The sequence below is a fragment of the Peromyscus maniculatus genome, chromosome 21 (genome assembly GCF_049852395.1).
Source record: "Peromyscus maniculatus bairdii isolate BWxNUB_F1_BW_parent chromosome 21, HU_Pman_BW_mat_3.1, whole genome shotgun sequence".
In the NCBI taxonomy this organism is placed as follows: domain Eukaryota; kingdom Metazoa; phylum Chordata; class Mammalia; order Rodentia; family Cricetidae; genus Peromyscus; species Peromyscus maniculatus.
In genome coordinates, this window is record NC_134872.1 from 10,685,531 (window position 1) to 10,700,453 (window position 14,923).

Consider the following 14,923-nt stretch of genomic DNA (forward strand, 5'->3'; position numbering starts at 1 on the left):
AGGGCCAGTGCCTGCGGGAACAGAATTCGCGCCAGGCTGCAGCCTGAGTGGCCAGGCTGCTGCTAGAGAAACAGGCCGGTAACTGCCGAGTTGCAGTTGCTGGCTGAAATAGCGGTAGATTAGGACACAGCCGCTGTGCCGAGGTTAGAACAACAAGATCTTCAACTGCTGGCTAACTGTCAGATTCCGCTTGTTCAACTTCTACAAGGTGTTATGAGCTGAGCTGCCCTGTCATCCTCATAGTTTTGTGTACCTAGTCCTCTGTCGTAGCGCCTTTGGTAACTGTCAGCTACTTCCAGGGTAGTTTTTAAAGCACTAATACTTGGGGCCTTGTGCTTCTTGGCTGTTCCATACTCTGCAGAGTGCTCAGCAGCAGCACGTCTGGGTGCTCTCACTACAGCAGTATCCCAGCCGCAGATGCTTCAGCTGTGAAGATGTCTTCCAGCAGGAGCCAAGTTGCCTAGCTGAGCACTCCTACTCATCAAACCTAGGGCGAGTTTAGAGGTGACAGCATAGTGTCAGGGCCACACAGTGTCTGCTCTTCCTGCTTTAAATGACAACGCTGGCACCACCTGACTCTTACCTCTCACTGTCACAGTCCTTCTTTCTTGGGATTCTTGGGACTGACGGGTTTGGGTAAGTTTTAAGAATGAAATGTTATACCTCCAGTATCTTTGCTCTTCATGTAACACACAGCAGAGAAACATTCCATGCCAAGGTTGAAACCCTCAGTAATCTCTAAAAGAACACGGCTGCCTTTTTGAAGCGGCTGAAAAGCCGGCTGTAATTATACTTGTCTGGTTGCTGTGACAAGAACAACTTAAGAAGGGTTTGTTTGAGCTCAGTTCTGGGGAACAGTCCACCATGGCAGGGAAGGGAAGGGATGGCAGCAGAGCAGTGGACGGCCGGTCATGTTGTGTCACAGTCAGAAAGCAGAGAGAGATGAAGGCTAGTGCTCCACTTCCTTTTTATCCAGCTGGGATGCCCGTCCATGGAGCGGCACCTCTGAATTGAGGGTGGGCCTTCACCTCTGTTAACCTGATGTGGACAACCAGCCATCTTGGACATGCACAGAGATTTGTTCCCATGCTGACTCTAAGTCTTTCTTAAAGACTTGCTTTTCAATGTCCTCCAGATAACAGAAGTGAGCAGGGAGAACCTGAAGTGGGGAGGACAGTCAGGCTTCTCCCAAGAAACCCACTGGCTCTTAGACACTGCGCAGTGCAACACATCAACTCTCCGTCCTCAGGTCCATTGTCTCCCAGACTGCCTGTTTGAAACGAACCGTTAATGTGTCCCGGATGAAAGCCTCGACACCAGTCACTCCTCCTGTGTTCTTTCAGGATTCCCTCGAGCAGGGGCTCCCTTTCACATGGTCCAGACATTGGGAGTAAGAGTCCTGAGTGACCCACTTTGTTCCTGTACTTTAGGAAATACGTGCAAGTCCGTGTCCAGAACCTGTCAGAACTGGACTTTGAGCTGTCTGATAGTCGTCTGGAAGACATGGGCCATGCTACTGACCTGAGGCTGGAACCCCTGAACACGCAGTCTCAGCAGGTAACTGCTCTGGTCTGAGTGCCAGATTCAGGGAAGGAGACCAGAGGGACTGGCTGCAGCCGACCAGAGCCTGCAGCTGATTGGATGAGCTTACGGGCAGCAAGGAGGGCCTGGGTCAGAGCCGCACTGGTGCCGTATGCCTGCGTAGTTCACCTGTGGAACAGGTGGGCTTGGAAGGCCGAGCGGACAGCAGAGGGCACAGGAATGCCTTTGTCATTTTAGAATTCGCCCTTGATCTCGCCCTGTCCCATGTGGGATTATGTAAACAGAGGCTTGTATGTGACCTTAATTGCGTGCAGGCTGTCACCCTGAGACAGTGTGGTCCTGCGCTGCTGTAGGTAAAGGCCTACCATACTCTGTGCTGTAGGTAGGAAGAACACATCTGGGCCCTCGCTCCCTAACATGTTTTGCCCTTTCCTGTGTACTTTTGGACAGTCAGTGTTGCTGGCTGTTGCTCAGAGGATTCCTGGTGTCTCGTGACTGTAGCTTCAGTGTTTTCAAGGCTTCCCCATTGATATTTATTTGGCCATTATCACCTCTCTGTTGAACCTGTCCCTGAGCCTGTAGGCATGGACCCTGGTGTTTAGGCCATGTATCTGGCTAGACTTGTTTCTGAGTTATTTTATGTTAATAGGAAATGATTGCCATGGCTGTAAACTGGGTGATGGTCATGTTAACTATCTGTCACTGTGATACAGTGCCTGAGAGCAGTCACCGGAAAGAAGGAAGGTGTCTTTGGTTCCAGAGGTTTTAGTCCATGGTCACTTTGCCTGGTTGCTTTGGGGCCTGTGCAGGGGCAGCACGTCATGGAGGGGAAAGCATGGTAGAGCAGACCTGCTGTTGCCATTACCTCATGGGAACCAGGGGGAAGAGAGGAAGGCAGGCAAGACCCCAGTTGTTTTTTTCATATCCTTCCTCAATTACTAACCCACCTCCTGAAGTTTCCACCATCTCTGGGTAGTGCCATCGGTCCAGCTTTGACAGTGGCATTAATGCTCCATTATGGAGCCATGTAGGGAGCTTGCTGTGTACTAATAATGATTCTGAAAGCTCCTTTTCGTGATCTCTGAGGCTGAGAGTGCAGGAAGTCATAAAGCAGACTCCTTTTACCAGCTGGGGGCCAGGCTCTGTGTCAGGCCAGGCAGGCAGGACTGAGGAGGCAGTGGTAAGTGCTGATAAAGCACAGGAACCCACAGGCTCCCAGCAGACTGCCTGACACATGCCCCTTTGCACAGTGGAAGGCCCATGTCCTCCCCAAGGCTCCTGGCACTGTGACCAAAGTCGTGCTTCTCATTGCAGCTTATCCACAGCAAGCAGTCCGTGTTCTTTGTCTGGGAGTTGACGTGGACGCAGGAGCCTCCCCCTCCTCTGCACTGCCAGTTCTCTGTGGGGTTTTCCCCAGCTTCTGAAGAGCGGCTGACCATCTCCTTGAAGCCCTACACTTACGAATTTCACGTGGAGAACTTTTTTGTATGTAACACACTATTGGGAAATGGAGTGTGGGCTGGAAACACGGGGCACTTCGTGTTCTTGATACTGTCGAGGTTCAGGGGGATTCTTTCAATATCCTGGAGCCACGGCTCAAGGAAGGTTGGGACCTCTGAGCAGCTATTCCATGCCTGTCCAATCTGTGGTACTGTGTCCTTCTGGGGTACAGCTGCTCCGACAATGCTGATGATGTGTGACCGAGACCCCTGCTCTGTCCCCCTGCTGTCATCGGAACAGTCTGGGGACATGGTGAAGCCATTTCATCTCCATCCTGAGCTCCTGCCCCAGGCACTGCTTTCAGACACAAAACAGCAAGTGTTGCAGGACAGCGTCACTTCCTCATAGTCCACCTCTTGTTGGAGTTTGAGTGTGCTGCTCTGAATGGCCAGGAGCTGGGCACACGGCCTTGGTTGGGGTTGGTTCAGTCAACACAGTCCCTTGACCGTGTGCTGGGCAGGTGGAAAGGCATTTGTGTTTACAGTTCTTGACACTGTTTCTTTTTCCACCTCCCTCAAACCAAATCAGTCTAATTATTTTGAAGCCCATGTCTTTAACTGTGTACATTAGCCATAGAGTTAATTACAACCAGTGTTTGGCTTGTTTGTATGTAGTGCCGTCACTCAGCTCTGATAGGTGAAGATCGGCAGCAGGACTCACTGGTGTGGAGGAGGTCTGACTTGCTCACTGTCCATGTGGCTTCTGCCTTCCTCTCATGCTCAGTGTGCAGAGCTTCGCCTTCAGGGTCCTGCAAGCTGAGTACAAGGTTCTAGTCACGAGCCTTTGCCGGGTGGCTTTCTGAAATGTATTCTTAAGATTAAGAATCAGACAGGACCTTTGTGTGAAAGCTGTTGAGGTGTCTCTCTGTGTGACTTTGCTCACCTTTTAAAGTGCGCATTTCACCGTGTCCTTATATTCAGCTACGTGACCACTTTTCAGATCTTGTTGGGGAACACTTGGTGTCCCAAAAGAACCTCTCCCCATCCACGTCCACACCTCATTTCCTCCTTACCCAGGTGAATCTGTGAGCTCCAGGCAGGTCTGTCTGTGGATCTACATTTCCTCAGAGTTTCCCACCCTGATATCATGTGACACGTGACTAGCATCCTTTATTTAGCAGTGTCCTCAAGGCTCATCAATTTGGAAGCACATCAGGACTTTATTTTTTACTTTTTTTGAGACAGGGTTTCTCTGTGTAGCTTTGCGCCTTTCCTGGGACTCACTTGGTAGCCCAGACTGGCCTCGAACTCACAGAGATCCGCCTGGCTCTGCCTCCCGAGTGCTGGGATTAAAGGCGTGCGCCGCCGCCGCCGCCGCCGCCGCCGCCGCCGCCGCCGCCGCCGCCGCCGCCGCCACCACCACCACCTGGCTTATTTTTTACTTTTTTATTTTTTTTGAGACAGGGTTTCTCTGTGTAGCTTTGCACCTTTCCTGGAACTTGCTTTGTAGACCAGGCTGGCCTCGAATTCACAGAGATCCACCTGCCTCTGCCTTCCGAGTACTGGGATTAAAGGCGTGTGCCACTACTGCCTACGTCAGGACTTTATTCCTTTACCTACGTGCTATTTCACTGCAGATGGACCACATGTCCATCTTTTTCCAGTGGCCAGAATCTTCCATGTTGATAATGTGCTACTGTGATAATGATGCTAGGGAAAGCTACTCGTGAGTTCTTACTCAGACACACATAGACACATAACTGGTTCTCTTGAATAAGTACCCCAAGTGGAGCTGGCTCATAATGTAACTCTGGGTAGGCTTTTGAAAAGCTGCTGGACTCCAACAGCTCTCCAGGAGTCCTGGGTCTACACTCTCACAGTACTGCAGCTGCTGGTTCCTTGGTCAAAACCATCCTGCAGTGGTTGCAGAGTGTGTCGGGTGGGGTGGGGAGTTCCCACGAGGCCAGGTGGTACGTGGCTTTGTAGTTAGAGGTCATCTGGAGAGATGCTGGCTTGAGTCCTCTGTCTGCTGACATGGAGTGGTTTGGCTTTTCGTTATTCGATTGTAAGTTCTTGGTATCTTCCCGGCATCTGTCCCTTATTGTGTGTTACTTGTAAACGTGTACCCCTTCTTCAGTTAGCATTTCACTCTTGATGATATCCACAGAAGCACAGTTTTTACTTTTGATGAAATCTAACTTTTCTCCCTTCAACACTTGAATCTCTGGTTTTAGATCTAAGAATCTATCACCGCTGCAGTCAAGGTCAGAAAGGTTTCTAAGGGCTTGATAGTCTTGGTGCTTGTGCTTGTTTTTTTTTTTTTTTTTTCATTAAGAAAATTTTCTTCATCCATTTTACACACCAACCAAAGATCCCTGTCTCCTCCCCCCCGCCACCGCTGCTGCTGCCACGTGTTTAAGTTTTGTGTGCGCCACTCTGTTCTGTGACTCATCAGTTGTCCCTGTGCTGCTTGTTGAAAAGACTGTGCCACAGGACGGTTTGACGCCACTGGCTGCGGCTGGTAGTTTCTTACTGAAAAACCCAGATTCTAGTCACAGACTTGCAGAGTCAACAGTCAGGGCAAGCTTTTCCTGCAGCCATTGGCTTTTCTCCAGAAGGCAGGTTGAGAGGATAACTTGAGATCAGCTCTGCTGCCACCATCGATGGCACTTTGAACCCTTAGGAAATGTGTCCTTTGGTAGGGTCAAAACCATTCCACCCAGTGGATCCCTCTAATGTTTGGTGCAGGATGTGTGAACGGGCAACCTTGTATCTCTACTGAGTCCCTCAGAGCTGGCCTCTGTGAATGGGCTACTCAGCATTCTGCAGCACCCCACCTCACCCCAGTCAGAGGGCTGGATGTATGTTCTCATGTCTGCGTGTGTCAGCTCCCGGTACCCCTTAATGGAAGAGCAGCAGGAGACCAGCCCATCGGATTGGTGGACATTTGCCTTTTCTGATCAGACTTAATTGAATGATTGATAAGAAAGTCATTACCAAGGCTGTTTGAGAACTGGTTTGGCCTTATGAATCCCCAGAGAGTTGTCATCTTTCCATGAATCTTCAGAAGAACACGATTCTCAACCTCAGATATCTCCTTTGAATGGCAATGCATTGTACTCTGTTGAGATCTGCCGTGTGGCCCCTCTCATGCCAGGTGCAGAGTGCCTGGCTTCTGCGCTGGAACTGCCTGTGTGTGATGCATGTTTCTCACCTGTGCACAGCAGCAGGCAGATCGGGGATCTTTTTTGGTTTGTGCTGGGCAGTTTGTGTGAAAAGCCAGTGAGAATGAGGCTGGTAAGGAAAAAGGAGATTATAGACTGAATTAGATGATACCCAGGGGTTTGTGTTAATTTTACCAGTTTTGGTAATGATGTGTTTTGGTAAGAAAAACATCTATTTTTCAGTAATAGTCAGTATTGACATAAGAAAGGAAATGGCAAGTTGTCTGGAATTTGCTTCAGAATATCTTAGGCAGGATTTAGAAACCCTAATGGATACTTAGATCAAGCAGATGAAGTAAATATTAATAACCTTGATGTGGGAGAGACACATGGAGGGTTACTCCACTGCCCTTGCTCCCATCTTTGAAAATGCCTGTATTCAAAAGGCACCTAAGAGCCCTGGCCCTCAGCAGCCTTTCCTCTGGCCACTCGGGTAAGCAGTCCCTCATCTTGTCTGTCCTTCCCTTCCAGACACTGTACAATGTGAGAGCCGAGATCCTCCCTGCTTCAGGGGCTGAGTACTGTAGGACAGGCTCGCTCTGCTCCTTGGAGGTGTCTATCACACGCCTCGCCGACCTCCTGGATGTGGACAAGGATGAAGCCCTCGTGGAGTCTGAGGAATATTTTTCCACAAAGCTTATGTACGAAGGTAGGCCTCAAGCTCTTCTTGAAGGTGTGATGCTCCATGGCCTTCAGTGAAATGTGGTGTCCTGGGAGAGAGTGTTCTAGAATCAGAACATTTGCCTGATAGATTCATGATACAAAAAGCCATGGGCTCACTGAACACAGCTTTGTTATTCATTGTGTTCTGACAAGCGTTGTGCAGCAGTCTGGGGACTCAGGACCATGGATGCATCTGCTCTTCTGTGTGGGTTTCGGAGCCCCACCATTGCCCTACTGCTGTATCAGCATGCTCCCGGCAGCTGAAGCCCTGACCACACACAATCCTCTCTTCCCCTCTCCAGGCCCTGCAGTTCTCAAAATCCCTTTAATGAATCAGATATTTATTATTTTTAAAACAACAGTGGAACCAGCAGAATGGCTCAGCGGGTAAAAGCGCCTACCATTGAAGTTCCCGCTTGATGGCCTAAGTTTGACGCCTGGAGCCCACAGTGGAAAGAGAGAACCAATTCCCAAATGTCCTCTGATGTCCACATGCGTGCCATGTCATGCATATGCCTGTGACACATGCACATACATTGATAGTAATGTAAAGAATTTATTTTAACAAAACACCAGTGTTCTAGGTGTGGTGGCACGTGCCTGTAACACCAGGACTTGGGAGATAGATACAGAAGAATCAGGAGTTTAAGGCCAGCCTTTGTTACAAAGTGAATTCTAGGCCAGCCTGGGCTACTTGAGATTCTCTTTCAAAGTCAGAGTTGGAGAAGTGGCTTGATCACTAAGAGCAAGCACAAGGACCTGAGGCCAGTCTCCAGAACCTACATAGAAAAGCTGAGGGTGGTGACAGATACTTGAGATCCCAGTGTGGGAAGGCCAAGACAGGCAGACCCTGGTGCTCACTTGCCTGCCAGGCTAGTCTACTTAACATGATCCAGGCCAGTGAGAGGCCATGTCTCCAAGCAGGGTGAATGGTGCCTGAGGAATGATGACCATAGTTGACCTCTGACCTCCACATGTGCGCACATAGGAACATACATATACACATGAAATAAAGCAGGGCTAGCAGAAGGCCCAGGAGTAAAAGTGTGCTTTCTGCACAGTCTAACAATCCCTGAAACCCACTCTGGAAGGAGAGAACTGACTGACTCCCAAACCTGTCTTCTGACTTCCATGAGTGTACGGTGACATGTGTGTGCCTGATTCACACAGTGTGAATATCATCATGTACAAACACACAATAACAATAAAATAATACAGTGAACACCTAACATATTTTTCATGAAATGTCACTGTTCCCAAGTAGAAAAATAACAGTACATGTGATGTTCTGGGGTCTTTCACCTCTTTGCTATCTAGCTGAGTCAGAGGTAACTGAATTTCTGTGCCTTGTCTGTGTCCACTCTGAGGAGAAACAGTGTATAATTGAAATACATGAGGAAGCCTTTACAGACCACCACTGCTTGGAGTCTGAAGTGCTCATTTCATGCAGCCTTCCCATCTCCGGTTTTGAGTGAATCTTTGTCACTTTGTAGCTCCATGAGTGCACCATTTCCCAAGTGTACACATCTTCGAGTTGTAGATGTATTTCATTTCACAGCATCAGAATCCACATCTGAGCAGCTCAGCTGCCCAGGGGGAGCTGGAGTTGTCCAGTACAGAGGCATTCATACAGCTTGCATGCAAGCTTAACTAACTCCAATTTTTGCTTAAAGTCCCAAGTTTTTTCAGTCATGATAAAGACTGACTGGGGATTATGGGGGGCGGGGGTGAAGGGGCTGAGACGGTCTCACTCTGTAGCCCAGGCTGGCCTGGAGCTCATGGAAGTTCTCCTGCCCCAGCCTCTGAAGTTCTGGAATGACAGGTGTGAATCACCATGCCTTGTTCTAAGCTGTTTTCTTTGACATGACATGCCCGCCTCATGTGGTTCATTTTCAAGAAAGTATCTGCTAAATACTAGCACTGATTACCATAGTTTGCAAGTCATTATCTCATGTACCGAGCTATTGTGAGGAATGCCCTGTTCAGCACAGTGCAGAACACTCTACACACTTCTGTGCTCTGCTGCCATCCTGCAGCTGAGAATGTGAAAAGCATGAAGCACCAGGATGAAGTAGCTCAGATGTCCTCAGCTACTGATGATGGGGTAAAACAGTGAACTCTGGTTACACATGGTGTTTTGACTGGACATCTTTACCCCTCTTCTGAAGAGGTTACACAGTGAGACGAGGACAGTCTCAAGTGAGAGCATTACAGGAAGGGGAATGGATTAGAGGTTGGCAAGGGTCAGAGTGAGGGTAGGCAGCCTGTGTCTGTGGTTCTATGGAATTAGACCAAAAGGAGTGCCTAACCCAAGTGCCTTTGAAGGTGGTGGCCTTTGAAGACTGCTGCCTGGTGGTCATGCTGTGCCAGTCCAAGTTCCCATTGCATTTGAGACTGCACAGTAGTAATGTGACTGCTTTGTGGAGGAAGTCCTTCCATACTGGTGAAAAATGTGAGGGATATGATGGTGACTGTGGCCTGTGCCTTCATCAGGACCGACATGAGTGTGGCATGGAGGCAGCAGCCTGGAGCTCACTTGGAGATCAGGGCACCCTGCAGCCGTACTTTGAGACCTGCCTCCCTGTGTTCTGTAGCATGGGCTGGCATCATGACAGTCCTACTGCCTCTGTCGCTCCTGGCCTTCAAGTCACACATGGCATAGAAAGCTGTAACCTCCTTGCTGCTCGTCTGCTTCTTGTGGGAAGGATCTGTTCCTGCTCACCATCCTGGCCCTGGGGTGGGTTAGGATCACCCTAGATCAGTGGGGGTGACTTTAAGAAGCATGTGGATCAGCTGGGCAGTGGTAGCGTACACCTTTAATCCCAGCACTCCAGAGGCAGAGGCAGGAGGATCTCTGTGAGTTTGAGGCCAGTCTGGTCCCCATAGTGAGTTCCAGACCAGCCAGACCCTGTTTTAAAACAACAACAACAACAACAAAAAAAAAAAATCTATGTTGATGAAGCTGCCACATACTTAGGCCCTGCTGTGTCCAAAATGTGCCGCAGTGATGCCGTGTGTGCCACCTTTCCACATCCTTGGGAAGCATCTGAAGGCCAGTGTCACTATTCTCACTCCAAGAAGGGTCACACCCAGGACCAGGAGCAAGGCAGTGTTGGCCAGCTTTCTATCACTGTGACAGACGCCTGTGAAATCCAGAGGAACACATTTTCTTTGGCTGGTGGTTTCAGTGGGTTCTACTCACCATCAGCTGGCTCCATTGCTTTGGGACTGAGGCGAGGCAGAAACATGGCGGCTGGGGAATATGATGAAGGTGTCTGTCTGCTCACTTCATGACACGCAAGAAGCTGAGAAGAGAAAGGATCTGTGGACAAGAGAGACCCTTCCAAGTCACATCTCCAGTGACCTTCGTCCATCCAGGCCCCACCTCCTAACAGCCATTTGCATGAACTTATCACTGGCATCCTTGTGATCTGACCCTGCAGTAGCACCACCAGTTGAGGAGCAAGCCTTCGACACGGGAGCCTTTGGGAAGTTTGAGATCCAAAGCGCAGCACAGGTCACTGCTCTTTGCAATTACTCACAGACAGATCTGTCTCCCGCCACCTCCAAACAGCCTCATTTAACACTTCACTTATCTGATGGAAAAGGTGTTTTTTGTCTGCATCTAATGTGATCCTGTCTAAACTAGAACTAACTGAGTGTTGCACTAAAACAGTGGTGTGCCTTAATTATCCGAACGCATGCTCACTGGAAGGGGGTCCCACTCTGCTGTCTGTACAAATGCCGTGTCCTCCTCATTTCAGTTGTGGACAACAGCAGCAACTGGGCTGTGTGTGGAAAGAGCTGTGGCGTCATCTCCATGCCTGTGGCTGCCCAGGCCACTCACAGAGTCCATATGGAAGTGATGCCTCTGTTTGCTGGTTACCTCCCCTTGCCTGATGTCCGACTGTTTAAGTACCTCCCCCATCACTCTGCTCACGCCTCTCAACTGGATGCTGGTAAGGAGTTTACAGAGGAGCAGAAGCTTCCTTCCTAACAGAAAGTGGGTCATGCCTAGTAACCCATCCCAAGTGGAAAGTACCGCAAGTTAGTTCACTCACTGCCCAGACCCACTGAGCATCTGAGCACAGCTTCACCTCCAACCCCTACCGTGCAGAACCACTCACACAGAGCCTGGTTAAAAGTACAGATGTAGCCGGGCTTGGCTGCCCACATCTTTAATTCCAGCACTGGGGGGAGGGGGGGGCAGAGGGAAGCCTGGTCTACAAAACAAGTTCCAGGACAGACAAGGCTGTTACATAGAGAAACCCTGCCTTGAAATGGATGGATGGATGGATGGATGGATGGATGGATGGATGGATGGATGGATAGATAGATAGATAGATAGATGATAGATAGATAGATAGATAGATAGATAGATAGATAGATAGATAGATAGACCTGGCATCTTGAAAGGACCAAACCACATTGCCAGTTCAGAGTCAGAATCTGAAGTGTGATTTCTACTGAACATAGTGTGAGAGCTGTAGACAGAGCCCTTTTAGAATTCATGGTAAAATCTGTATTTGTCTAGGCTGTAGCTTCATGTGGCAGACTGAAAGCTAGAACATATTTCTATGGCCAGTAGAAGTTAATACCCAAACCGAAGTCTGTTGCACTAGTTTCAAAGTCACAGTAATTGTGTGACGACGTGACACTCAAGTGACCCTTCTATATCCACATAACAGCCCAGGTTGACTTCCCCCTCCCCCAGGCTCGTGCTGGCTGCAGTGGCTTGGTCTGACTTCCTGTGTCTTCCACAGACAGCTGGATAGAAAATGACAGCCTGTCAGTGGACAAGCACCTAGATGACCAGCTGGACTGCAGCAGCGTGCGGAGTAGAGGCAGCACACACTCGGCTTCCAGCAGCGAGCACAAAGGCTTGCCCATGCCCCGGCTCCAGGCACTGCCCGCTGGCCAGGTCTTCAACTCCAGCACTGGCATGCAGATCCTGGTCATTCCCAGTCAAGACGACCATGTCCTGGAAGTCAGTGTTACCTGACGATGCCACGGGGCAGCAAAGTCAGAGTGGCCGTGAGTGCACTTTAGGGAATGTGGCTGGATTGTGGTCTGTGGTAACACACTAGTTCTAACCAGACTTTGGCAGTCCTGCCTAGCTACAGACACAGCAGAGAACAGTGTCCTTCAGCTGCTCAGTGGAGTAGAGAATCACCTCATGTTGTCTATGACACAGGATTCGTTTTCATTTTTTCACCCCAACCCTATCCCCATGCTGGTACCCCAACTCATCGTACCTCCCCACAAGACTGGTCCCTCCCACAGCCTTTCTCTGGGTGGCTCCCCATCCATTTCCGTTTCTTTCAGATGGACCTTCAGCAGACTCTGCAGTCTTCTTATGGCACTATGTGCCCTTCTGCTCACACAGCCCAGACCCTGGGCGACTTGTGGGCCTCCTGAGGGATGAAACACTGTCCTACACTCCAGATTCCCTAGTTATGGTTTTCTAGTAACACCTTTTGGGGCCGGGGTGGGGTGGGAGGGAACATAACCCCTTCTGTGCCTTGGGATGCCCGGCAGATCACAAGGTCCATCTGTAGAAGCCACATGAAAGGGACTGGAGAGACGACCAGAGCACAGGGAAGTGTGATGTGGACATGGCTTAGGCTAAAAGTTCTGGATCCCTGATTCTCCCTAATGTTGATTGAATATCATATGCACTTGGAATTAAATCTATATTTATTATAATTGTTGGATGTGGGGGTGAAATGTTTTCTCTCACTTTAAAGTCTGCTCATGTATTGTAGCTGTATAATCGACATCTTTTGCACCTTAAGTCTTGGAACTGAAGATGCTCCATCCGGAGTGAAGATGAGAGAGGTCTCTCTTGTGCTCTGGTCAGTCGTAAAGAAGGACTCAGGGCCTGGAGGAGCCTCTGCTGGTCCACTGGGTTGCAGTCATACCGCGCCAACGGGTTCATTGACTTTTGGTTGTAAATTTGATTGTACATATTGTTGATTTATTATTTTTAAGAGTACAGACTAACTGATGTAATGTTTGTGTATAAGTTGCACCAAAAATCAAGGACAAAATAAATGTGTGTTTGTTTTTACTGGTGTGGAAGTCATAGCTTGTAAATACATGCTGTATGTATTAAACGTTTTCATTCCTCCGAAGTCATGTATTTTTGTACATATGAGATAGAGTGCTCTGGGTTCATTGGCGTGGCTTACATGAGTGGAACCTGAGACGCAGAGCTGGACCAGGAAGCAGTGGCTGTCCCCCAGGGACCGAGTTTGGGCACAGGGAATCAGGAACACAGGCAGAAACCAGGAGAACCAAGCCAACATTTTCAGTATTTAGTGTATTTCCTTTTTAACTCAGTCAGCAAATCAAGGATGATGTTATTCCTACCCCCTCCCATCTCTTTCATTTGCAGGAATTGGAGGAATGCGTACTGAAAATAAATACTTATTGAAAGTTACTTTATTGAAGTTTAAAACTAATAAACTTGGGCAAGCTGGTTATGCAAAATAGAACTTTCATACTTAACTGAATGAAAGTTTATAGCCCTCTGAACTCTGTTTGCTGTAAAACTTGAGAGTTGCCCTGCAGAAGTCAAAGTCCGTGTATGAGGAGGTCTCTGAGACTTGCTCCTTCCGAAGTTTCCACCTGGCACTGTTAGTCTCCCTCTTCATGTGTGGTGTACTGCTCATCTTTAGAGTGGAGTCTAAGTCTGCTTTTACCATGCCTTGGCTTTCATATTTCTGAGTTCTCTGGAGATTTTTAATTACATATATTTAGAATAAAACAATGGGAAATCTAAAATGTTGCTGGTAGGTCTGTCAGTCTGGAAACAGGATAAAATCAAATCTGTCAGGGGATTTTTTTTTTCTCCCCTCTAGCTACCCAGAAATTACATGTGTGTGTTTTCAAGATGGGAGATATCACCCAAAGTCATCCTTCTATTTGTAGAGGAGCTAGGAGACTGTCACTGGATTCTGTTGTAAGGGTATGTGTGAGATAGGCTAGTTTGGAAGATGTAGCAGATGTTAGACGTTGTGAAGCCAGATAGGGAGGGAGTGTGTCTCAGAAGCAAGCGCACCGGTGTTCAGACAACTGGTACTGCGTGTAGCTACAAGCAGCAGGAAAGAAAGTCAGTTATAACCTTTGATAATTTCTTGGAGTCTCCTGTGATTGGAAGGACTGTAACTTCTGATTCTAACGTGGGAACTGTATTTAATGTCTCCTGCTTACAGCCCCATTGTGCAGCCTAGAGTGGGTGCCTGCAAGTTTCAGACAAGAATAGAAATCTTATGAAGAGGAGATAACTTGGCTTTTTCTTTAAGGTTTAAAACAAGGTTAAAGCCGGGCAGTGGTGGAGCACGCCTTTAATCCCAGCACTCGGGAGGCAGAGGCAGGCAGGTCTCTGTGAATTCGAGGCCCGCCTGGGCTACAGAGTGAGTTCCAGGAAAGGCGCAGAGCTACACAGAGAAACCCTGTCTCGAAAAATTAAAAAAATAAACAAGGTTAAATTTTAAAATGAAATTAAACATGCCAGGTTTTATCTAAAAACGCAAAATAAAATTATGCTACTTTTAATGAAAGAACTGGGAAGATCAGTGTGATTCCCTCCAACCATGATGCTTAAAATAAGCCCTACATGACTTTAAAATTTTATTTCTCACGAAGACCCTTCTTTGTAAGACAGCTGGCAGCTGTTCTCTGGGACTCGGGCTAGGAAAGGTGAAGGCTGACCTTGACATAAAGGAGTTGGTTCTATCTTCACAGCATTCTGTAATATGTCTGAGTAAAGCCACTGTACTAAGATTGTTTAAAAAGTGTAAGCATTAAAATTCTAAAAATACACATTTTAAGAAGAAAGTCCGTTTGAATTTGGTTCTTTTGCGATGGCTCGGTCACAGTCGAGTATGCGGTGATCTGCCCGCTTTCATAGTTCCTACCCGGGAGCTTGCAGCAGCTGCACAGCGCGACCCAGACATTAGCTTGGTTCTCCAAGGTCCTACTGGTCTCTCTGAGCCTGCGTAGTGCTGGCTGGCGACGAGGAGGGGGGCGGGGCTTCTCCGGACGCCCTGG

At 48.5% G+C, this 14,923-nt stretch overlaps 1 protein-coding gene across 1 annotated transcript in view; it reads left to right on the forward strand.

Moving 5' to 3' along the window:
• Positions 1-13,002, forward strand: part of Trappc10 (trafficking protein particle complex subunit 10) — a 61,009-nt gene extending 48,007 nt beyond the window's left edge. The window contains exons 19-23 of the mRNA XM_006989447.4: positions 1,431-1,557; positions 2,857-3,027; positions 6,677-6,854; positions 10,633-10,827; positions 11,632-13,002. Of these exons, the coding sequence (XP_006989509.1) occupies positions 1,431-1,557; positions 2,857-3,027; positions 6,677-6,854; positions 10,633-10,827; positions 11,632-11,870 (910 nt within the window). The 3' untranslated portion in view covers positions 11,871-13,002. The remainder of the gene's footprint in view (positions 1-1,430; positions 1,558-2,856; positions 3,028-6,676; positions 6,855-10,632; positions 10,828-11,631) is intronic.
• The last annotated feature ends 1,921 nt before the right edge of the window (positions 13,003-14,923 follow it).